This window comes from Littorina saxatilis, linkage group LG3, assembly GCF_037325665.1.
Source record: "Littorina saxatilis isolate snail1 linkage group LG3, US_GU_Lsax_2.0, whole genome shotgun sequence".
NCBI lineage: Eukaryota > Metazoa > Mollusca > Gastropoda > Littorinimorpha > Littorinidae > Littorina > Littorina saxatilis.
The window spans coordinates 72,335,209-72,357,325 of record NC_090247.1 but is presented as its reverse complement, the minus strand read 5'-3'; the positions used below and the strand labels follow the sequence as shown (position 1 = coordinate 72,357,325).

At 40.1% G+C, this 22,117-nt stretch overlaps 1 protein-coding gene and 1 long non-coding RNA gene across 4 annotated transcripts in view; one reads left to right on the top strand and one right to left on the bottom strand.

Moving 5' to 3' along the window:
- Positions 1 to 22,117, top strand: part of LOC138963202 (uncharacterized PE-PGRS family protein PE_PGRS54-like) — a 40,420-nt gene that overhangs the window by 9,501 nt on the left and 8,802 nt on the right. For 2 of the 3 annotated variants that reach the window (XM_070335250.1, XM_070335249.1), the window contains 3 exons: positions 8,657 to 8,890; positions 9,811 to 9,956; positions 18,788 to 18,953. In XM_070335250.1, coding sequence (XP_070191351.1) covers positions 8,657 to 8,890; positions 9,811 to 9,956; positions 18,788 to 18,953 — 546 coding nt within the window. Of the gene's footprint in view, positions 1 to 5,814; positions 5,960 to 8,656; positions 8,891 to 9,810; positions 9,957 to 18,787; positions 18,954 to 22,117 lie in introns of those variants that run through there. The other variant, XM_070335251.1, reaches the window with a different exon arrangement.
- Positions 1 to 22,117, bottom strand: part of LOC138963204 (uncharacterized) — a 98,796-nt gene that overhangs the window by 74,275 nt on the left and 2,404 nt on the right. The gene's annotated exons all lie outside the window — the stretch shown is intronic.

Below are 22,117 nucleotides of genomic sequence, written 5' to 3'. Positions count from 1 at the left end.
AGAGAGAGAGAGCGAGAGAGAATGTTTGATATCGCCTATTATTTTACAGAAAGAAGGGTTTATTGCCTCCCTAATGATTAGATTGTAAGAAGATTTTTATATATATATTCTATTCTGAGTTTAAAAGAAGTGGACTAGCAATGATATTAACCATAATGTATTTATGATCATAAGGATAAAGGAGGGTACGGACGAGGATGACTGTGAGGGTGCGGGTATGGATATGTGTGGTTGGGTTATGTGTGTATTGTTGTGTACTTTTATGTGCATAAGTGTTCCGAGAGTGTGTTTTTATGTGATGTTATGCACAAGCCAAAAGAAAAATTTATGTTTGTTACATTCAGACAATAAAGTTTTATTGAATGAATTCTTTCTTTCTTTATTTGGTGTTTAACGTCGTTTTCAACCACGAAGGGTTATATCGCGACGGGGAAAGGGGGAATTGAATGAATTGAATTGAATGAATGAATACGTGAATGAATATGTTTAAAAAATGGATAGAAGATAGAAAGAAAGAAAGAAAGAGAGAGAGAAAGAAAGAAAGAAAGAAAGAAAGAAAGAAAGAAAGAAAGAAAGAAAGAAAGAAAGAAAGAACGAAAGAAAGAAAGAAAGGGAAAAAAGAAAACAAAGATGGCTTCTGGCTTTGATGGGCTTATTATGATGCTTTCGTGAAACTTATATTCCACTGTTTTATTATTGGTGCCATAGGGAAAACTCTCTGGCGGATAGTTTGCACAGTACAGAAATATATAACAGATTTATTCATTATACTTACCGACTTAGAAAGCCTACTTTCTCCAACTGTGATAAAAACCCGATTTCCACAGACAACTAATAAGGGCTTGATACCGAATCGCCATTTTTATCGCAGCCAACATAACGTCAAGCTCATAAGATAATTATCCATGTCATCTTTTAGTGTTTTGAGAAAAACGAGAAAAACGTGTTCGGTTTCTGAACAATCTGCCTGTCTTATTTTAGTAACAAGTTGCAAACTGTCTATCTCGGGCGGTTGACAGCGGAATAAGTGAGAGTTAAAGAGCTGGCAGTAACGCGTCAACCAGAACAACGGCATATCAACCCAAATCAGCTTTTGCACACCAAACAAGTCTTCCTGTATGAAAGCAGCAGCGTCTGGTGAAAAATGCCAAACTCAGAAACTTCTTCTTCTTCTTCTGCGTTCGTGGGCTGAAACTCCCACGTACACTCGTGGTTTTTTTTGCACGAGTGGAATTTTACGTGTATGACCGGTTTTTTTACCCCGCCATTTAGGCAGCCATACGCCGTTTTCGGAGGAAGCATGCTGGGTATTTTCGTGTTTCTATAACCCACCGAACTCTGACATGGATTACAGGATCTTTTTTGTGCGCACTTGGTCTTGTGCTTGCGTGTACACACGGGGGTGTTCGGACACCGAGGAGAGTCTGCACACAAAGTTGACTCTGAGAAATAAATCTCTCGCCGAACGTGGGGACGAACTCACGCTGACAGCGGCCAACTGGATACAAATCCAGCGCGCTACCGACTGAGCTACATCCCCGCCCAAACTCAGAAACGAGAACGGCAGTTTTGCTTACATAACCGTAGCAATGGTTTCCGATGGTCTGAGAGTTTGTATTCTCTAACATATGACGGATACCCTTCCAGTAGTTATTTTAGCATATAGGTTTTTATGGTCTTAACAGTTAAACATGTATTACGTTATCGAAGTTATTTTAGCATATAGGTTTTTATGGTCTTAACAGTTAAACATGTATTACGTTATCATTTAGATTCATGCTTTGTTAGCACTAAGCAGTTGTTTTAATCAGTCTGGTTTTCTCTTGTTTTCATCTTATGAACATTCTAAATGTTAGACTAACTTATTGTCTTGTACAGAATAACAACTGTGTGAATGGTGCTATAATGAATGAAAGAGTGTGACATGAAGTTCTTGTACATCATTGTAAAGAGTGTGAATGACGTTTTAGTTTAGATGTCAAGCGCTTAGAGCAAGCCTTTTTAACGAAAGTTTTTGATTTAGCGCTATATAAATGTTCTTATTATTATTATTATTATTATTATTATTATTATTATTATTATTATTTAAGTTATTGAGACATCCCAGTGCACTAAGGGATTTATAGAGCAAATCGAGAAAATTCATTATTGAACGAAGCGCATAGCGCTGAGTTCAATAATTATTTTCGAGATTTGCTCTATAAATCCCTTAGTGCACTGGGATTGTTTCAATAACGATATTGTCAGTACCGCCATAGAAAAAAGAAGATTCCAAGCGCACATTTTGCAACGCGCATTTGGCATAACTGTGTGGTCAGGTCGTGTACAGTAAAGATCTACTTTTGTGTGGGGTGTCTCAAGTGTGTCGTGCTTTCGTCACACGCATTTTAATTTCTGTTGGTAAATTCCAGTGTAGCGTTTAATCTGAACAGTGATGATCTTTCAGAGAGACCTCATTTGAACTCGGAGAAAGGGCTGTGCTCTTCATTATTTGCGATTCGAAACCTCCAGTCGAGCTTCGACGGATTTACTGTGCGGAGTGACTCCCCTTGAATTGACTCGAAGCCGCGGGACTCGACGGTTCGCACATTTTCAAAACAAATGTGGCATATTTCTCGTGTTTATCTTCACTCATCGGGGAGTCTGATACTAAATATGAACGGTAAGAATGCTCTGAACCCTACACGTATTATATCCCCATCGTTTTTTCGTTCACATTTGCCCAACATGTTAATTTGCTGAGCGGGGTTTATGTCGTCTGCTAGGGCAATCAAACCACTGCATGCAGTCTGCACTGACTGAGTCTGCACGCACGAGGCACGCTGGTAATAAGTCTTATAATGGTAAGAACGTTCTGAACCCTACACGTTTTCGATTACGATTGTTCTTGCCTTGAAATAATAATTCGGAAACCATTCATTTACTGAACTGATGCAGTCGTATTTCAGTGTAGTCAGTGCGGCTACGTATGACAGAGTCGATCGAGTCAGTCTTCCAAACTGGTCTAGCTGGTACGTTATCGGAATAACACTTGTGTTTTCTGCTAGCGGGTGGGAATTTTATATTAATTCATCATTTGGTAATGTGGATGATAAGCTATATGCCACTAACACGATGAGAAGAATCTATGCAAGTCGGCGAGAATTAGATGAAACACAGCGGCTTGTATTTTTAGATCAGTGGGAGCCGCACTGTGGCACAGGCACATGCAATCTGTCAGAAAAAAAACCACTTCTGCTTTAATTGAGAAGCAGGGAATTTATGGTCATTTGGTATTGTGGAAAATATAAGCTAAGTAATTAATTCTGAGGATGAGAGCACAGTCTTGCTTTAGGTAAAGGGCGTAAGAATACGCTCTGTGGAAAAGTTAGCGCACTCCAAGAGTGCGCTAACAGTTTTAGCGCATCGCCATTAGCCAATCAACTGGTTCACATCAGTCATGTGACACCAGTACTTACTGACAATTATTATTATTATTATTATTATTATTATTATTATTATTTAAGTTATTGAGACATCCCAGTGCACTAAGGGATTTATAGAGCAAATCGAGAAAATTCATTATTGAACGAAGCGCATAGCGCTGAGTTCAATAATTATTTTCGAGATTTGCTCTATAAATCCCTTAGTGCACTGGGATTGTTTCAATAACGATATTGTCAGTACCGCCATAGAAAAAAGAAGATTCCAAGCGCACATTTTGCAACGCGCATTTGAATAGGCATAACTGTGTGGTCAGGTCGTGTACAGTAAAGATCTACTTTTGTGTGGGGTGTCTCAAGTGTGTCGTGCTTTCGTCACACGCATTTTAATTTCTGTTGGTAAATTCCAGTGTAGCGTTAATCTGAACAGTGATGATCTTTCAGAGAGACCTCATTTGAACTCGGAGAAAGGGCTGTGCTCTTCATTATTTGCGATTCGAAACCTCCAGTCGAGCTTGTACGGATTGACTGTGCGGAGTGACTCCCCTTGAATTGACTCGAAGCCGCGGGACTCGACGGTTCGCACATTTTCAAAACAAATGTGGCATATTTTCGTGTTGTATCTTCATTCATCGGGGAGTCTGATACTAAATATGAACGGTAAGAATGCTCTGAACCCTACACGTATTATATCCCCATCGCTTTTTCGTTCACATTTGCCCAACATGTCAATTTGCTGAGCGGGGTTTATGTCGTCTGCTAGGGCAATCAAACCACTGCATGCAGTCTGCACTGACTGAGTCTGCACGCACGAGGCACGCTGGTAATAAGTCTTATAATGGTAAGAACGTTCTGAACCCTACACGTTTTCGATTACGATTGTTCTTGCCTTGAAATAATAATTCGGAAACTGAACTGATGCAGTCGTATTTCAGTGTAGTCAGTGCGGCTACGTATGACAGAGTCGATCGAGTCAGTCTTCCAAACTGGTCTAGCTGGTACGTTATCGGAATAACACTTGTGTTTTCTGCTAGCGGGTGGGAATTTTATATTAACTCATCATTTGGTAATGTGGATGATAAGCTACATGCCACTAACACGATGAGAAGAATCTATGCAAGTCGGCGAGAATTAGATGAAACCCAGCGGCTTCTATTTTTAGATCAGTGGCAGCCGCACTGTGGCACAGGCACATGCAATCTGTCAGAAAAAAAAACCACTTCTGCTTTAATTGAGAAGTAGGGAATTTATGGTCATTTGGTATTGTGGAGAATATAAGCTACATGTCAGTAATTAATTCTGAGGATGAGAGCACAGTCTTGCTTAGGTAAAGGGCGTAAGAATACGCTCTGTGGAAAAGTTAGCGCACTCCAAGAGTGCGCTAACAGTTTTAGCGCATCGCCATTAGCCAATCAACTGGTTCACATCAGTCATGTGACACCAGTACTTACTGACAATTATTATTATTATTATTAGCTTCACCTGCAGTCTCACTGCTGGAATGCCTAACACTGAGTTAGGTATTTGTCTTGAGAGCGTGACGATAATGTGTAAACATTGATTGATTAAACACATTTATTATCCGTCCAAAATATACCAAGATTATACATTGGGCATTTTTTGTTTGACAGGTGGCAACCTTTCTTTCAGTAATAATGATATTGATACGGATAAATTCAAACCTAGTGTAGTTCCAAACATTTTACACTACCGTAATACAGAATGCAAGAAAACAAACGCGAACAAAAGCAGAATATTTCAAAAGACAAAAGCATACATGTAAAAGTGAAATGTCAAATTTATTTTATTGTGTAAGCTTATAGATAGAGACAAAAACTTGTTGAGTAAATATATGCCCTTTGCCTTCAGTGAGATTGTGTAGACCCACTTCCAGCTTATTCAAATCTTTGAGCAAGCCGGCGACTGCCACACTAGCCTGATGCATTTAAACTTCATAAGAACCTTATTCTACCTGCCAACGTAAGCAAAATATTTAACCTGTGTCCTCATGCCAACAGCAAAGAACATCGCGGCAGTCGTAGACTGAATAAGAAAATCGCGCTTTTCTCGCTGGAGTCGGTGTAAGACCGCGAGCCTCATAAAGCGACCAGTGGCAACGCACTCTTCCGTTCTGAATAAATGAATCGCCAAGCGACTACCATAGGTCGCTCGTTGGTGGTTAATGGCCCGTTTCACGTGCAGCTTTACCTCCCTTGTTGTCGGTTTTACACCCAGAGGGAACCCCCTTACTCTCGAATAATCCGAGGAGAGCAGGGAGATGTAGGACCTTGGCTGAATACGTATACAATATGATAATTTCATCAGGCTCAGAAATGTCTCTGCTTGGGACCTTCCCGACTAAACCTCCACATAACAATCGACCATGTGGAAATTTGGGGAGTTTAATGTATTCTCGTCGTAAAGTTCACTGCACATTTTGTGGGGGCTTATAAAGGAACGGTCGGTTGAGATAGTAACTGAAAGCCCGGTCAGTTCCTTAGTGTGAGGTATCGGCCCCGTGCACAGACACCATGAAGGTGGGACTATTTTGTTAATCACTGTGTTGTCTTTAGAGCTTTGATATTTTACAGTTACTTTTTGCGATTTGATATACTGTGTGTTAGGTATCCAGGGTTTAGCCTGGAAGAAAAAAACAATGGGACATTTGTCCCCCTCAACCAAATTCTGATGGGACATTACATAGTCGAAGTCAAAACGCGCCAAGCAGGCTGGGCGGTCCGAAAATGCTTTTGTCAAAAGATGCAGAATAGTGCTATTTAGATCATAATGATATATATGAGAATTTGCCAGTGTATCTGGTTAGTGTGTGTGTATGTGTGTGTGTGTGTGTGTGTGTGTGTGTGTGTGTGTGTGTGTGTCTGTGTTTCGATATCGTTTCTGTTGACAGTTTCCACAGAGGTAAAGCACAGATAGTTGGCAGGATTGGTTGAATACTAATGAATTACATTTTAAAAACCAATCACAGCGCGTTTCACAAACTCGCAAGATACACGGCTTGGCGCGCGTTTTTGCTTCGCGTTCGGTCATTCCGAACATTGTACTCCCGCGAAAAGTGTGCATGGGGTCGCGCAGTGGTACGTGATCTCAGTGCGCCCTTTGACGCACTGAAGGGAATTCAAATGGGACATTTTGAGATGTTATGCGCCAATGGCGCAAGGCGCACTAGTAAATAAAACCCTGCGGTATCGGCAGAGACATATTATAGAAGGTGGGATTCGTTTCTTAATCACTGTGAGATATGTCTTTAACGTTAATATTGTACCGTTACTTTTTGCGATAGATATACTGTGTGTGAGGTATCGGCCCCATGCACAGACATAATGAAGGTGGGACTAGTTTCTTAATCACTGTGATACAGACTGAATTTTATTTAGATGTGTCAGAATTTAAATGGATAAAATGTGGCTCTTGCTAGCGATCGAGAGCAGTAACACTTTATCATTTTGATGCAAATCTGCGAAGTCAGCAAAATATGAACTTTTTCTTTGGTCAAATCATTATATAGCTATTCTGATGAACACGTGGGGGAATTCGGGGGCTGTGATTGGATGGTCTCTTCCGATCATCAAAGCATAATGCGGCGGAAGTCGGCCATTTTACTCAATATCCAAAAGCATATTGAGAAAAATGGCCGACGCATGATTCCGGTTTACCCATCTGTACCACGGCGATGTTTCTATCGACAACAGCATACACTGACAACTTAAAAAGCTGTTTCAACAACTGTGTTGTGAAGTCGAATGCACTTGGAGTCAGTTTTTCTTCCAAAGTCAGAAAGCGTGTAGCGGTGTGCATGTCTGCGCGAACATGATGCGCGTAAGAAGTTTGTCTGCTATCAAAACCTGAGATCAACGCATCGACGCAAAAACTGTCATTTTGTAAGTTTGGAACAACAAATCAAGGTCATAACAGCTATATAATCGCTATTGTGTTTTCAGCGTAGCAATAGGGTCCGATATTTAGACTCGAACAAGTATAATGCGACTCGTCTTCGACTCGTCGGCATTATACTTGTCTCGTCTAAATATCGGACCCTATTGCTACGCTGAAAACACAATAGCTGTTAATAATTTGGATCGCATTTTTACCTAACTGGTGTACTATTCATGCAGATTTGTTCTTACCGTATGTTTGGGCTTTCAAGTATTATGGATTTACAAAATGGACGTTTGGAGAAAGAGGGCTTTCCAAACAAGTTACTTTAAACAATCTAGATATCTTAACATTTGACGTTTTTCAAAGTAACCTCTCAATTATCTAAAATGCAGGTGCTTTTTAATCGACTGTGTTTTTAGGAAACGATGTGAAAAGACCTTTTCCTTGACTAAAACTACTTGTTTTTATATCGGGTACAGGGGAGTGGCATGTGTTTGAAGGCTAGATATACGATCTTTCGATACACATTTTTACCCAAAATAATTTAAACGCGAAATGCGACATGTAAATACCAAGGTAAGCAAATATGCTGTGTTTTCAGATCTTTTGCTAGCATTCAGAATTTACACTTGTGCTATGAAAATAGTTTCAAATTAAAGCAAAGTGTTATGTCGGTATCAATCTTTAGTCACGTTCCATATGTTTGTGTTTTTGTTTGTTTTTCACTTGTATGACTTTAGTTTGAAGTTGCAAACAAATCCTTGTTTTGTGATTGTGGTTCCCAGACAGTAGCACTAGTACGTGCCTCTACGAATAACCTCGGAAGTAAAAAAAAAATACGGTTAGTTGTGACAAGGCAGGAGAAGGGTACCCGATTTCTGTGGGTTGGATGACGATTCGTTGTTTGTGTTCCAGCTGTAAATACACTCTTGTGGTCGGTATAATCGCCGTGGCTGTGTATCCGATTGTTGCAAAGTAGATGATGATTGCTTTTTTGTTAGCTGCCAGGTGTATCCGACTTGTACGGGTTGGTTAATAATAGATGTACGTGCCTCCGCTGATGTTCGTTAGCTGCCTTGTGGCTGGAGGCATGGCTTTGGCGCTGTACCAGACTATTGCCGATAGATGGCTAACATTGTTGTATTGTTATTACTTGCCAGCTCCCTTGTGGCTAGAAACTCGACTTTTCACTCTACCCGCGGGTGGAACAATAGCTTGATTATTGTTTCCTGCGTGTGTTTTGGCTGTAGACACTCGCTAGCTGCCTGTTGGACAAGGAACTCGACTCTTGCCGGGTCGATGAATAACTTTAGTGTTTTCTTCTTCGTGTGTTTCAGCTGTTGATACTTGCTAGCTGCCTGGTGGCTGGAGCCCTGGCAGGAGCCTTGTACCCCGGAGTGGCCGGAGGCGTTGGGGGCGTCGGACTTGGAGTGGGTGGAGTGGGGGGAGGGGTAGGAGTCGCAGGAGGGCTCGGAGGAGTGGGGGCTGTTGGCGTTGGAGGAGGAGGTGGCTTTGGAGGCGTCGGAGGAGGCACAGGCGTTGGAGCGGCCAACGGTGTCGGCAAGGTCAAGGTAAGAAAGTCAACAGAATGGTATTCTTTTCTTTTCTGTGTGAGAAATATGCCAAGTGTTGATTATTTGTTTGATTGCAGCGCTTTTGCTTAAACTTTAACTTTATGTAGTCTGCAACAATAAGTGGGTTCTTTTTAGTGCTTTTCATTATTCGTGTCTTTTTTGTTTAATGTTACTTCTTTTTTTATTTCATCTTACTTTGCTTCATTTTTTTGTCTTAATTTTTTTTTAATCTTATTTGTTTTATTTTATTTCATTTTACTTTAACTTTATTGTGCGTTATGGTACATTGCCAAGTTGTATTAGGAACACAGTAAGACCATGTAAACAAAACAATGCAATAGGAATCAGTGCAATTGCTACAAAAAATTAAACACACACACACACACATACCTAAAGTGTGGATGGTTACCTAAGAGGCGGCACTGGGTGTAGTGCCTTTCTAGTGCACTTGCACTACAACAGCACTGGGTGCAGTACTCGCTCCGGCATCGAAGAATTTTGCACTAAAAAATGCACAAAATTTGACCTATTTCGTCGCCTATAGAGGACGGAAAGAATGTCATTTTGAACATTGTTATGACATTCTTTCCGTCAAAAAAGTCAATTTAACGGTGTTAAATGAAGCGACCATCCACACAATTAGGTTGCCATCCAGAGTTTAGGTTGCCATCCACGTGTGGATGGTTGCCTTATGGTGATTTAGGCAACCAAACCTGTGGAAACATGGGTACACACACACACACACACACACACACACACACACACACACACACACACACACACACACACACAGAGAAAGACAGGGCTTAGGGAAGTCTCTATCAACCAGATGGTAAAATCAGCATAGTTTGACACCAGTCTCAATACCTACAAGCCAATGACATCATTATATGCTCACTGCGCTATCTATGCTTCAGGCCTACTCCGGTGTGAAGGACGTTGTTGTGAACCAGAACAACGCTCAGAACTGGGAGGCTAAGGGCGAGAACTACGGCCGTGTCAACGGTGCCTATGGCGACGACGCTGCCCGCCAGGACAACAAGGCCCAGAAAATCGGCAACAAGTGCGTTGGTTTAAACAAAATTGTATTCAAAATTCATCACATGAAACAATTGAAAATATACAACGAGAACACGCACTCAAGCAAATGCTTATATTACGTGACCAAAACAATACTAAATTACACACATTTTCATGATGGTGGACATGACAAAAATAAACCAGCAGAACACATTGTATGAATGGAGATGGGGAACTAAATAAAAACAGAAGAATCTACAGAGGAGAAAACAAGTCGCGTAAGGCGAAATTACTACATTTAGTCAAGCTGTGGAACTCACAGAATGAAACTGAACGCACTGCATTTTTTCACAATGACCGTAGTCCGCCGCTTGTGCAAAACGGAGTGAAACTGACGAGCCTGTTCAGCGCGGTAGTGCTTTCGCTGTGCTGCATAGCACGCTTTTCTGTACCTCTCTTCGTTTGAACTTTCTGAGCGTGTTTTTAATCCAAACATATCATATCTATATATTTTTGGAATCAGGAACCGACAAGGAATAAGATGAAATTGTTTTTAAATCGATTTCGGAAATTTGATTTTGATAACAATTTTTATATTTTTAATTTTTAGAGCTTGCTTTTAATCCGAATATAACATATTTATTTGTTTTTGGAATCAGAAAATGATGAAGAATAAGATGAACGTAAATTTGGATCGTTTTATAAAAAAATAATTTTAATTACAATTTTCAGATTTTTATTTTTAAGCCACCAAGCTGAAATGCAATACCGAAGTCCGGCCTTCGTCGAAGATTGCTTGGCCAAAATTCCAATTTGATTGAAAAATGAGGGTGTGACAGCGCCGCCTCAACTTTTACAAAAAAGCCGGATATGACGTCATCAAAGTCATTCATCGAAAAAATGAAAAAAAGTCCGGGGATATCATACCCAGGAACTCTCATGTCAAATTTCATAAAGATCGGTCCAGTAGTTTACTCTGAATCGCTCTACACACACACGCGCACACACACACACAGACACACATACACCACGACCCTCGTCTCGATTCCCCCTCTATGTTCAAACATTTAGTCAAAACTTGACTAAACGTAACAAGTCGCGTAAGGCGAAATTACTACATTTAGTCAAGCTGTGGAACTTACAGAATGAAACTGAACGTAGTCCGCCGCTAGTGCAAAAGGCAGTGAAAGTTACGAGCCTGTTTGGCGCGGTAGCGGTTGCGCTGTGCTTCATAGCACGCTTTACTGTACCTCTCTTCGTTTTAACTTTCTGAGCGTGTTTTTAATCCAAACATATCATATCTATATGTTTTTAGAATCAGGAACCGACAAAGAATAAGATGAAATAGTTTTTAAATCGATTTCGGAAAGTTAATTTTGATCATAATTTTTATATTTTTAATTTTCAGAGCTTGTTTTTAATCCAAATATAACATATTTATATGTTTTTGGAATCAGAACATGATAAAGAATAAGATGAACGTAAATTTGGATCGTTTTATAAAAAAAATTTTTTTTTTACAATTTTAAGAGTTTTAATGACCAAAGTCATTAATTAATGTTTAAGCCACCAAGCTGAAATGCAATACCGAAGTCCGGCCTTCGTCGAAGACTGCTTGACCAAAATTTCAATCAATTTGATTGAAAAATGAGGGTGTGACAGTGCCGCCTCAACTTTTACAAAAAGCCGGATATGACGTCATCAAAGACATTTATCGAAAAAAGAAACAAGTCGCGTAAGGCGAAAATACAATATTTAGTCAAGTAGCTGTCGAACTCACAGAATGAAACTGAACTCAATGCCATTTTTCAGCAAGACCGTATACTCGTAGGATCGTCAGTCCACCGCTCATGGCAAAGGCAGTGAAATTGACAAGAAGAGCGGGGTAGTAGTTGCGCTAAGAAGGATAGCACGCTTTTCTGTACCTCTCTTTGTTTTAACTTTCTGAGCGTGTTTTTAATCCAAACATATCATATCTATATGTTTTTGGAATCAGGAACCGACAAGGAATAAGATGAAAGTGTTTTTAAATTGATTTGGACAATTTAATTTTGATAATAATTTTTATATATTTAATTTTCAGAGCTTGTTTTTAATCCGAATATAACATATTTATATGTTTTTGGAATCAGCAAATGATGGAGAATAAGATAAACGTAAATTTGGATCGTTTTATAAATTTTTATTTTTTTTTACAATTTTCAGATTTTTAATGACCAAAGTCATTAATTAATTTTTAAGCCACCAAGCTGAAATGCAATACCGAAGTCCGGGCTTCGTCGAAGATTACTTGACCAAAATTTCAACCAATTTGGTTGAAAAATGAGGGCGTGACAGTGCCGCCTCAACTTTCACGAAAAGCCGGATATGACGTCATCAAAGACATTTATCAAAAAAATGAAAAAAACGTCTGGGGATTTCATACCCCGGAACTCTCATGTCAAATTTCATAAAGATCGGTCGGCCAGTAGTTTAGTCTGAATCGCTCTACACACACACACAGACACACACACACACACACGCACGCACATACACCACGACCCTCGTTTCGATTCCCCCTCGATGTTAAAATATTTAGTCAAAACTTGACTAAATATAAAAAAACGTCCGGGGATGTCATTCCCAGGAACTCTCATGTCAAATTTAATAAAGATCGGTCCAGTAGTTTAGTCTGAATCGCTCTACACACACACACGCACAGACAGACAGACAGACACACACACACACACACACACACACACACACACACACACACACACACACACACACACACACACACCACACACTCGTCTCGATTCCCCCTCTATGTTCAAACATTTAGTCAAAACTTGACTAAATTTAAAAAGCAGAGGTTTTTTTTAGTCAAGGCAGGTTTCACAATCTTCAATCACAGACTTCCTTTTTTTTCAACAAAATCAATCTTGACAGAGATCTTTGAAATAGTGTTTTTATTAAAGCCTTACATCCTCCTGGATGGAATCAAGACAAAAACTTGTATGGAGACGCATTCTTGTCGACATAATGTGATAGCTTGTTACAGTACTCTATCAAACAAAGGGATAGACGTAAACAGAATTGGGTAACGATTTATTCAAAGAATATTGTCCAGAGGCTTTAATAAATTAAGCAATAACAATGCAAGCAAAATATCATTTCCGAGCTCAGTGAAAAAAGCAGCAAATAAGGACTAATTATGGGAATTCCGTTCTTCTGAACTGCTATTTCGCTGTGATGCACGTCATGAGCATACCTTCAAAAGTAACAATGTTAATTGCACTCCATTTCTCACTTTAAAAAAAAAGTAGAATCATTGACCAATAGAAAAAAACGAGTTTGGAATTTTTTTTGCATATTCTTGGGGAATAAATACCTGAAAATGTAACCCTACCCTCTAAATGGTGACATCATGACAGCGAAAAAAAATATACAGAACAAGTCATGTGAAGCGATAATAAAACATTAAGTTGGTTTGAAACTAAAAGATCAACATTGGAATCAGGGATTTGGCTAGCCGAAACCAGAAGACCGAGACGGGTTGCCTCCGCGAAGCATATGAACAAAACGGGCGATTTTTCTCATTTGAGCAGATTTTCACACTAAGCATGACATATCTGTTTATACATTGGGATCCAGGAAATCCAAAGGATACAATGCAATAACTTTTGAATCTGTAATCAAAAGTGTTATTGTTATTTGCAATTTTTAGAATGTTATGTACCAAATTTTATAATACATTTCATAACTTGACGAAATGTAAAACAAGTCGCGTAAAGCGATATAAAAACATGTAGTCAATCTATAGGCATCAAATTGAAGGATAAACTAAAAAAAACCCAGTCCGATCGGCGAGACTAAATTCAGATAGTCTCGGCTAACCATACCCGAAAACCGTCACGGATCACACTCATCTCCGCGAAGCATACTCAACCTGTTTTCTTTAATTCTGAACGCGTTTTTAAAGTAAACATAACATATGTATATATATTTTTTAAATCAGGAGAAGATAAGAAGTACAATGCAGTAGTGTTTGAATCTGTAATGAAATATTCGTTTTTGATGACAATTTTAATGAGCGAACTAATTCACTTATTTTCAAGCTACCTGGCTCAAAGGCAATATCAAAGTCCCGACTTAATCAAAGATTACTTAACAGGTCCGCCTCAACTATCACAAAAACGGAAATGACGTCATCAAAGACTGTGGCAGAGTACCTTAACGCAGTCCTAGTATATCCACTACTGACTGAACTGTGGCATAGTACCTGGACGCAGTCCCAGTATATCCACTACAGACTGAACTGTGGCATAGTACATGGACGCTGTCCCAGTATATCCACTACAGACTGAACCTTAATGTCTTGCATTTTCTACAACTACTCTGCACACATAAGAAAACCCAACCCCTCTCGCACGCACACATGCAAGTACGCACGCATCAACACTCACACACACACACACAAGCTAACACAAACGAACACGTGCGCACAACGCTCGCGCGCACGCTTACACACACACACAGACAAACACACACACACACACACGCACACACACGCACGCACACAAACACACACACACACACACACACACACACACACACAAACGAACACGTGCGCGCAACGCTCGGCCGCACGCACACACACACACACACACACAGCTAGATAATACATCATCTGATATGTTTCCTTGTTCATATGCTTTTTTCAAGTCATAAACGTAAACAATGAATGGTTTTACTGGGATTTTGTGCAGCGTTTTGTATTATCTGCGTTGTTGTCGGATTTAAATACTCTCTCAAAAACTGGGTATCTAATCACGACCGATAAGATTTTCCCCTTTTCGATTAAAAAGTACAATGAGATTTAGTCAGAACCATAACATTATTCTTCCAAAAACACTTATTAACATCCATGTAAAAGAAACACAACTCTGTTCATCAAATTATCTCACCCTTTGCAAGAAACGTATGGCGAAGGCACATTTCGCGCCGCGGTGCAGATGACGCAATTAACTCTCGTGACGAAACGATTGGTTCGTGACGTCGCGTCATCAACCGTTCATGAATGGCCCTTGTATGAATGGCATTCTTTCTGTTGGGATGACGTGTGAACCTCATCATTAGTGACTTGGAAAATCGGTCGGATTTAGGTATCCCCGAAGTCGGTCGGAATTGGATACACTTACCCTACACTCTTCCACACTGACAGGCGTACGTACGCACGCACATATATATGCAACAATAACAATGACAAAAATCAAACTTTTAAAAGCACTTGAAAGTTAATAAACAAAGCAACTATTGATTCCCTACGATTATATGATCGTGACTGGCTCTCTTTCCAAGTTGGAACGTTTTCAATCTGCTGTCTGACGTCATCAAAGTGTTGAAAAACGTACGGCGATGTCTATAAAACTCTCACTTGACCACAACATTCACAATGCAGTGCATTCAAGGATTGAAAAAAAACACTGGCGTTGATCAGACACAGTCACTGAATGTTGTTATTTTACAAATGAATCTGCTTAACATTTGGTAAGAAATGACCGTCAATAGTGCCGGGCGGTCGTGAGAATTCAAGGTTTTCAGAGACAGACAGTAAATAACGTGCTCTGAAATAAACACATGCCGAAAAATTCTTTAGTCAGCCAGTTGATCATCTGCCTGACAACGGATAGGAAGTATAAAATTGGTCGCATCATGGCAATTTGCTGTGTATGGCGGTCATAGCAGACGATTTGTCTTCAGGACGGTCGTGAGAAAAAATGAGACAGACACCTTGCCCGAGTGACTAGACAGTAAATAACGTGCTCTGAAATAAACACATGCCGAAAAATTCTTTAGTCAGCCAGTTGATCATCTGCCTGACAACGGATAGGAAGTGTAAAATTGGTTGCATCATGTCAATTTGCTGTGTATGGCGGTTATAGCAGACGATTTGTCTGCAGGGCGGTCGTGAGAAAAAATGAGACAGACACCTTGCCCGAGTTACTAGACAGTAAATAACGTGCTCTGAAATAAACACATGCCGAAAAATTCTTTAGTCAGCCAGTTGATTATCTGCCTGACAACGGATAGGAAGTGTAAAATTGGTTGCATCATGACAATTTGCTGTGTATGGCGGTTATAGCAGACGATTTGTCTGCAGGGCGGTCGTGAGATAAAATGAGACAGACACCTTGCCCGAGTGACAAAATGACCAAGCGTAAGTAGAATAAGCCGTAGTTAGCCTTTCAAAACCCTTTTATGTCGTGATTTGATGGAAATTGCTACTTATTAAAAGCATGTTACGTCCAAACCTTTTAACAGCCATTCCAACTGAACAGATTTGTAATTAACGTTTTTGAGACAGACACATTTAGAAAAAAGACCGTTCACTTCACATGCGATTGTATCGACAAAACATAAACACATTCATTGTTTTTTTTAACTAAGTGTGTTCATCTATCTCTGTTCTTTGATTTCTAATGTACTTTTAACTGGATTTCTTTGTGTGTTTTTGTACTGGTGCCTTTGTCTATTGCAATGTGGCTAAAAAGGGAAATCGTGTCTGTCTCATTTCTCACGACCGACCTACCTTTTTCGCTGGTGGGGAATACAAACTTGACTTGAATTCGATCAAAGTTTATTTTTCATATGTAAATTCCGAGGACATTCGACATAGACCAGTGAAAATTCACGACTAAACAAAACGAAACGTTTTATTTAATATCAAAGTCAGGGACATACCCGACTCTGAAGACTGTGAAACCTGTCTCAAGCCGTATGTAAGAAATGTTAAGTCCTTTGTACTGGAAACTTGCATTCTCCCAGTAAGGTCATATATTGTACTACGTTGCAAGCCCCTGGAGCAAATTTTTGATTAGTGCTTTTGTGAACAAGAAACAATTGACAAGTGGCTCTATCCCATCTCCCCCCTTTCCCCGTCGCGATATAACCTTCGTGGTTGAAAACGACGTTAAACACCAAATAAAGAAAGAAAGGGGGTGGGTGGGGTGGGTGGGGCGGGAGGGGGGGGGGCGGACAAGCAACCACAAGGAGACTACAACCACAAGTGCGTTACGTTCTGCTTCATCGTTTGGGGTTAGACGGGCTGAGTGGCCAAGTGGATAAGACATCGGCCTCCTGGAAAGTCGTGAGTTCAAATCCCGGCTGCGGCCGCCTGGTGGGTTAAGGGTGGATATTTTCCACTTATGTGCAGACCTGTTAGTGCCTTATACCCCTTTGTGTGTACACGCAAGCACAAGACCAAGTGCCCACGGAAAAGATCCTGTAATCCATGTCAGAGTTCGGTGGGTTGTAGAAACACGAAAATACCCAGCATGCTTTCTCTGAAAGCAGCGTATGACTGCCGGAATGGTGTGGTAAAAAGGGCCATACACGTAAAAACACACTCGCACAAACACATAAGAGTGATCGTGGGAGTTTCAGCCCATGAACGAAGAAGAAGAAGAAGTTTGGGTTTAAAGGCACGGTCCTACCTGTGAAACAAATCTGGCTCACTATCTCAGATCTGTCTACGGCTGATATGCCGACGTCGTTGTGGAATTTTGGTTTAATTCGTTTTAAACAGCTGTTTACATGAAAAAGGACACCACTGATTATTGTTATTGTGAAATAGTGTTTATCCCCGAGTACGCTAGTACAAGGGCTCAGCAGACTTTAATTGTGTGTCTGTGTGTGTGTCTGTGTGTCTTTCTCCACTTAACAGCTTATTGCTGGGAAACTACTGGGCGCAGTTCGTTCAAAAGTTGATACACTAACTTGATAATAGGTCCGATTGATCGTATTAAAACTTCATAATGTTACCTGGGACCTAAATGCGAAATAAACCACAAAAACGACTTGGCCGTAGGAGGAGTTCACACCGGCGGGGCAACACGCAGCCATTGACCTGATAGAACAGCCGAACGCGTCACACAAAAATACGTCATGACAAAGTTACACGCAAAGCGAAAGAGACTTTGACGTCATTTACTTTTGTTCGGAATTTTCCGTCTGTTCCTAGCTTGTCAGTGAAGACCTGACGTGAGTAAGCTTACCCAAAACGTCTTTGTTCTCTATTCTCATTGCAGCTGTGAAATAATCAGTCTTGTGTCTCGGTCGTGTAGGTACAGAGTTTGCTTCTGCAATCATTGTGTTCGTGTTGATGACGGCTTCATAAGACAAAATAATAAGCGAATCTATCGCGAGGAAGACGTTTATCATTTATGTAAACTTTATGTACAAATCACCGAACCCAACCCATTTTTTGTGTGCATTTTTCTGAAGAATAAACTGCATGTGGTTAATTTAATCCGTTTAATGCTTGTCGAAACATATCTGATCACAGATGAGGTCGCAGTTTGTAGGTTGAATCTATGAATCGGCCAGAGATAGATAGATCTGCATTTCTGGTCAGAAACCAACATTCACACCACAGACATTCCAAACATTTATATTTATTGAGCGAGCCAGTCTGAAGAGTACTCGGGTCCAGCGCGAGCGTTTTTTATATTTGTTCCTGGTATGGATATTAAAATAAAATAAGGTATCGTCAATCGTATTTAAGTGAATATTTCTCATGGAGACATTTACTTTGTCTAGCACAACAATATCAATATCGCCAAGAATCGAGTTACGCCAAAAGTCCATGACGACATCGATATGCGATAAGACAAGGGCAACAGTGGCACACACACCCACACTCAACTGCCTGCCTGTTTTTGCGTGCAAAACGGTACGTGTTGTTTTGACGATTTAGTTTCTTAATCAGCAACCAGTCGCTTTTGTACAATACAATTACATACAATATGTTGGTTCTCGGTATAATCAGATTATGTTTTCAGTTTCTAAATCCTAGCAGCACCCCTGTATCATGTATACTCCTTTTTTCCGCAGGTTCGGCAACAATGCCAACGTGTACAACCACAACAACGAGGACTCCAGAAAGGCTGCTAACAACGCCGCGGCCTCATCGTTCGACGCCAACAAGCATGGTCAGAGGGCCGACGCCAATCGTGTGCTCAACGACCAGATCTGGGCCCAGGGCAACCAGTTCTACAAGGTACGGTTGTTACATTTAGTCAAGTTTTGACTAAATGTTTTAACATAGAGGGGGAATCGAGACGAGGGTCGTGGTGTATGTGTGTGTGTGTGTGTGTGTGTGTGTGTGTGTGTGTGTGTGTGTGTGTGTGTGTGTGTGTGTGTTTGTGTGTGTGTTTGTGTGTGTGTGCGTGTGTGTGTGTCCGTGTGTAGAGCGATTCAGAGAAAACTACTGGACCGATCTTCATGAAGTTTCACATGACAGTTCCTGGGTATGATATCCCCGGATAATTTTTTAATTTTTTCGATAAATGTCTTTGATGACGTCATATCCGGCTTTTTGTAAAAGTTGAGGCGGCACTGTCACACCCTCATTTTTCAATCAAATTGATTGAAAATGAGGCCAAGCAATCTTCGACGAAGGCCGGACTTCGGTATTGCATTTCAGCTTGGTGGCTTAAATATTAATTAATGACTTTGGTCATTAAAAATCTGAAAATTGGAAAAAAAAAAATATAAAACGATCCAAATTTACGTTCATCTTATTCTTCATCATTTTCTGATTCCAAAAACATATAAATATGTTATATTTGGATTAAAAACAAGCTCTGAAAATTAAAAAATTAAAAATTATGATCAAAATTAAATTTTCGAAATCAATTTAAAAACACTTTCATCTTATTCCTTGTCGGTTCCTGATTCCAAAAACATATAGATATGATATGTTTGGATTAAAAACACGCTCAGAAAGTTAAAACGAAGAGAGGTACAGAAAAGCGTGCTATGCAGCACAGCGAAACCACTACCGCGCTGAACAGGCTCGTCAGTTTCACTCCGTTTTGCACAAGCGGCGGACTACGGTCATTGTGAAAAAATGCACTGCGTTCAGTTTCATTCTGTGAGTTCCACAGCTTGACTAAATGTAGTAATTTCGCCTTACGCGACTTGTTACATTTAGTCAAGTTTTGACTAAATGTTTTAACGTAGAGGGGGGAATCGAGACGAGGGTCGTGGTGTATGTGTGTGTGTGTGTAGAGCGATTCAGAGAAAACTACTGGACCGATCTTCATGAAACTTGACATGAGAGATCCTGAGTATTGTATCTCCAGACGTTTTTTTTCATTTGTTTGATAAATAACTTTGATGACGTCATATCCGGCTTTTCGTAAAAGTTGAGGCGGCACTGTCACGCTCTCATTTTTCAACCAAATTGGTTGAAATTTTGGTCAAGTAATCTTCGACGAAGCCCGGACTTTGGTATTGCATTTCAGCTTGGAGGCTTAAAAATTAATTAATGAGTTTGCTCATTAAAGTTGTCATTAAAATCGATTTTTCGCAAACAGATTTAAAATTGATTGCATCGTATTCTTCATCATATTCTGAATCTATATATACATATCCCATGAGCTGCTTCTTTGTCTCTGTAATGCTACTATGGGTATATATGTTGTATTTTTCGGCTTCAATAAATACATAATGGGCTCAAAAAAATATATCATAGTACCGATTCCGGTTTGGCCGAGGAACTATACTTCTGCCTACACTTGACACTGCACCGAACATGTTTCAGTGGATTGATGAAGAGCATTGCTCACATGGCTAAACAAAAGAAAACACAACATTCACAGAGGACAAAACCATGATACGTATCTGTGGTATGCGATACAGTAAACAAAGCGTTTATCTTTACACTTTGGGTGCAGGTGGAGTAAAAAAAGAACAAAAGCGAAGAATCAACTGATAGTGACAGCAAACGAACCTCGCTGTTCATTTGAGGTGAAGCTAGAGTAACCTCCCTTCCTCCGTGTGTTCCAACAAGCAAAGATGCACTGTTACGAGTGTACCTTTTTGACTGGCCGGTTCGCACAGGCACAGGCTGTTTCATCCATTTTTCGAGCATGTCCAACTTTTTTGCCTTACACTGACGTAAGTTCATGGTTATATAAAAGTATCCAAGAGCTCAGCAAACGTGTATTTCATCCTGATGGAGTAAAATCAGTCCAAACGGTATTCAACACGCAGTTTCAAGGAGCAGCCATTACACCGTTTTAGACAGAATTGACGCTACCGGTATGGGTTGATTAACGCAAGCACGATCGAACAAATTAACTAAGAGATCTATATATTTCACGAACATGAAATGACTGCTTAAATCTAAAGGAAGTTATTCAGTAAAATGTTAGTTTATTTTCGTAATTCTACACTCCAACACAAAAATTAAACTAGAATTGGGATCCGAGTTAACCAAACCGGTGTTGGCAACGGTAGCCTGGAACTGTGACCTTGGAGGGACTCAGAACCTAAATCGAAACTGTCTTTGATTCAATGAAAACTTTCATTGTGTGTGCTTTCTTTACTATCTTGAAACTAAAATGCATTCAAAAGCAAATCGAACAGTGGTTTGAATGTAGATTTAACACACATTTACGGATGCACTTGTTTGCACTTCATTTCTTCGGCGACGTGGCTTTAGCATGGGGTAGTGAAGAGGAACACACCTCGCTGGCTCACCTATTTTACACACCACAGACAACTACAGTGCTTTATTGTGGTCCACGTTGTCTTTGGTGTACGCATGGGATATACAGCTTACAACACTCGTGTTTTTTTTATATGGCTTGTATTTCAGTCAAGACCCAGCGGGAATATCATCGGGATTCACTCGCCAGAGGCTCGTGAATCCCTATGATATTCATCCGCTGGGTCTTGACTGAAATACAAGCCATATAAAAAACCACTCGTGTTGTAACCTATACATATGTCATGTTTACTCTTAAAATGTGATCACAATTAACGAAAATAGATTAATTAGTCTTACGATAAAAATTTAAGAAATCGATCCAAAAATGATTTAATCTTATTCTTTATCATTTCCTGATTCCAAAAACATATAGATATGATAGGTTGTATTCAAAACAAGCTCAGAAAGTTAACAAGAATACAGAAACAAGTCACGTAAGGCGAAAATACAACATTTAGTTAAGCTCAGTCGAACTCACAGAATGAAACTGAACGCAACGCAACGCAGCAAGACCGTATACTCGTAGCATCGTCACTCCACCGCCCGTGGCAAAGGCAGTGCACGTGGAATTGACAAGAAGAGCGGGGTATTCGTTGCGCTGAGAAGGATAGCACGCTTTTCTGTACCTCTCTTCGTTTTAACTTTCTGAGCGTGTTTTTAATCCA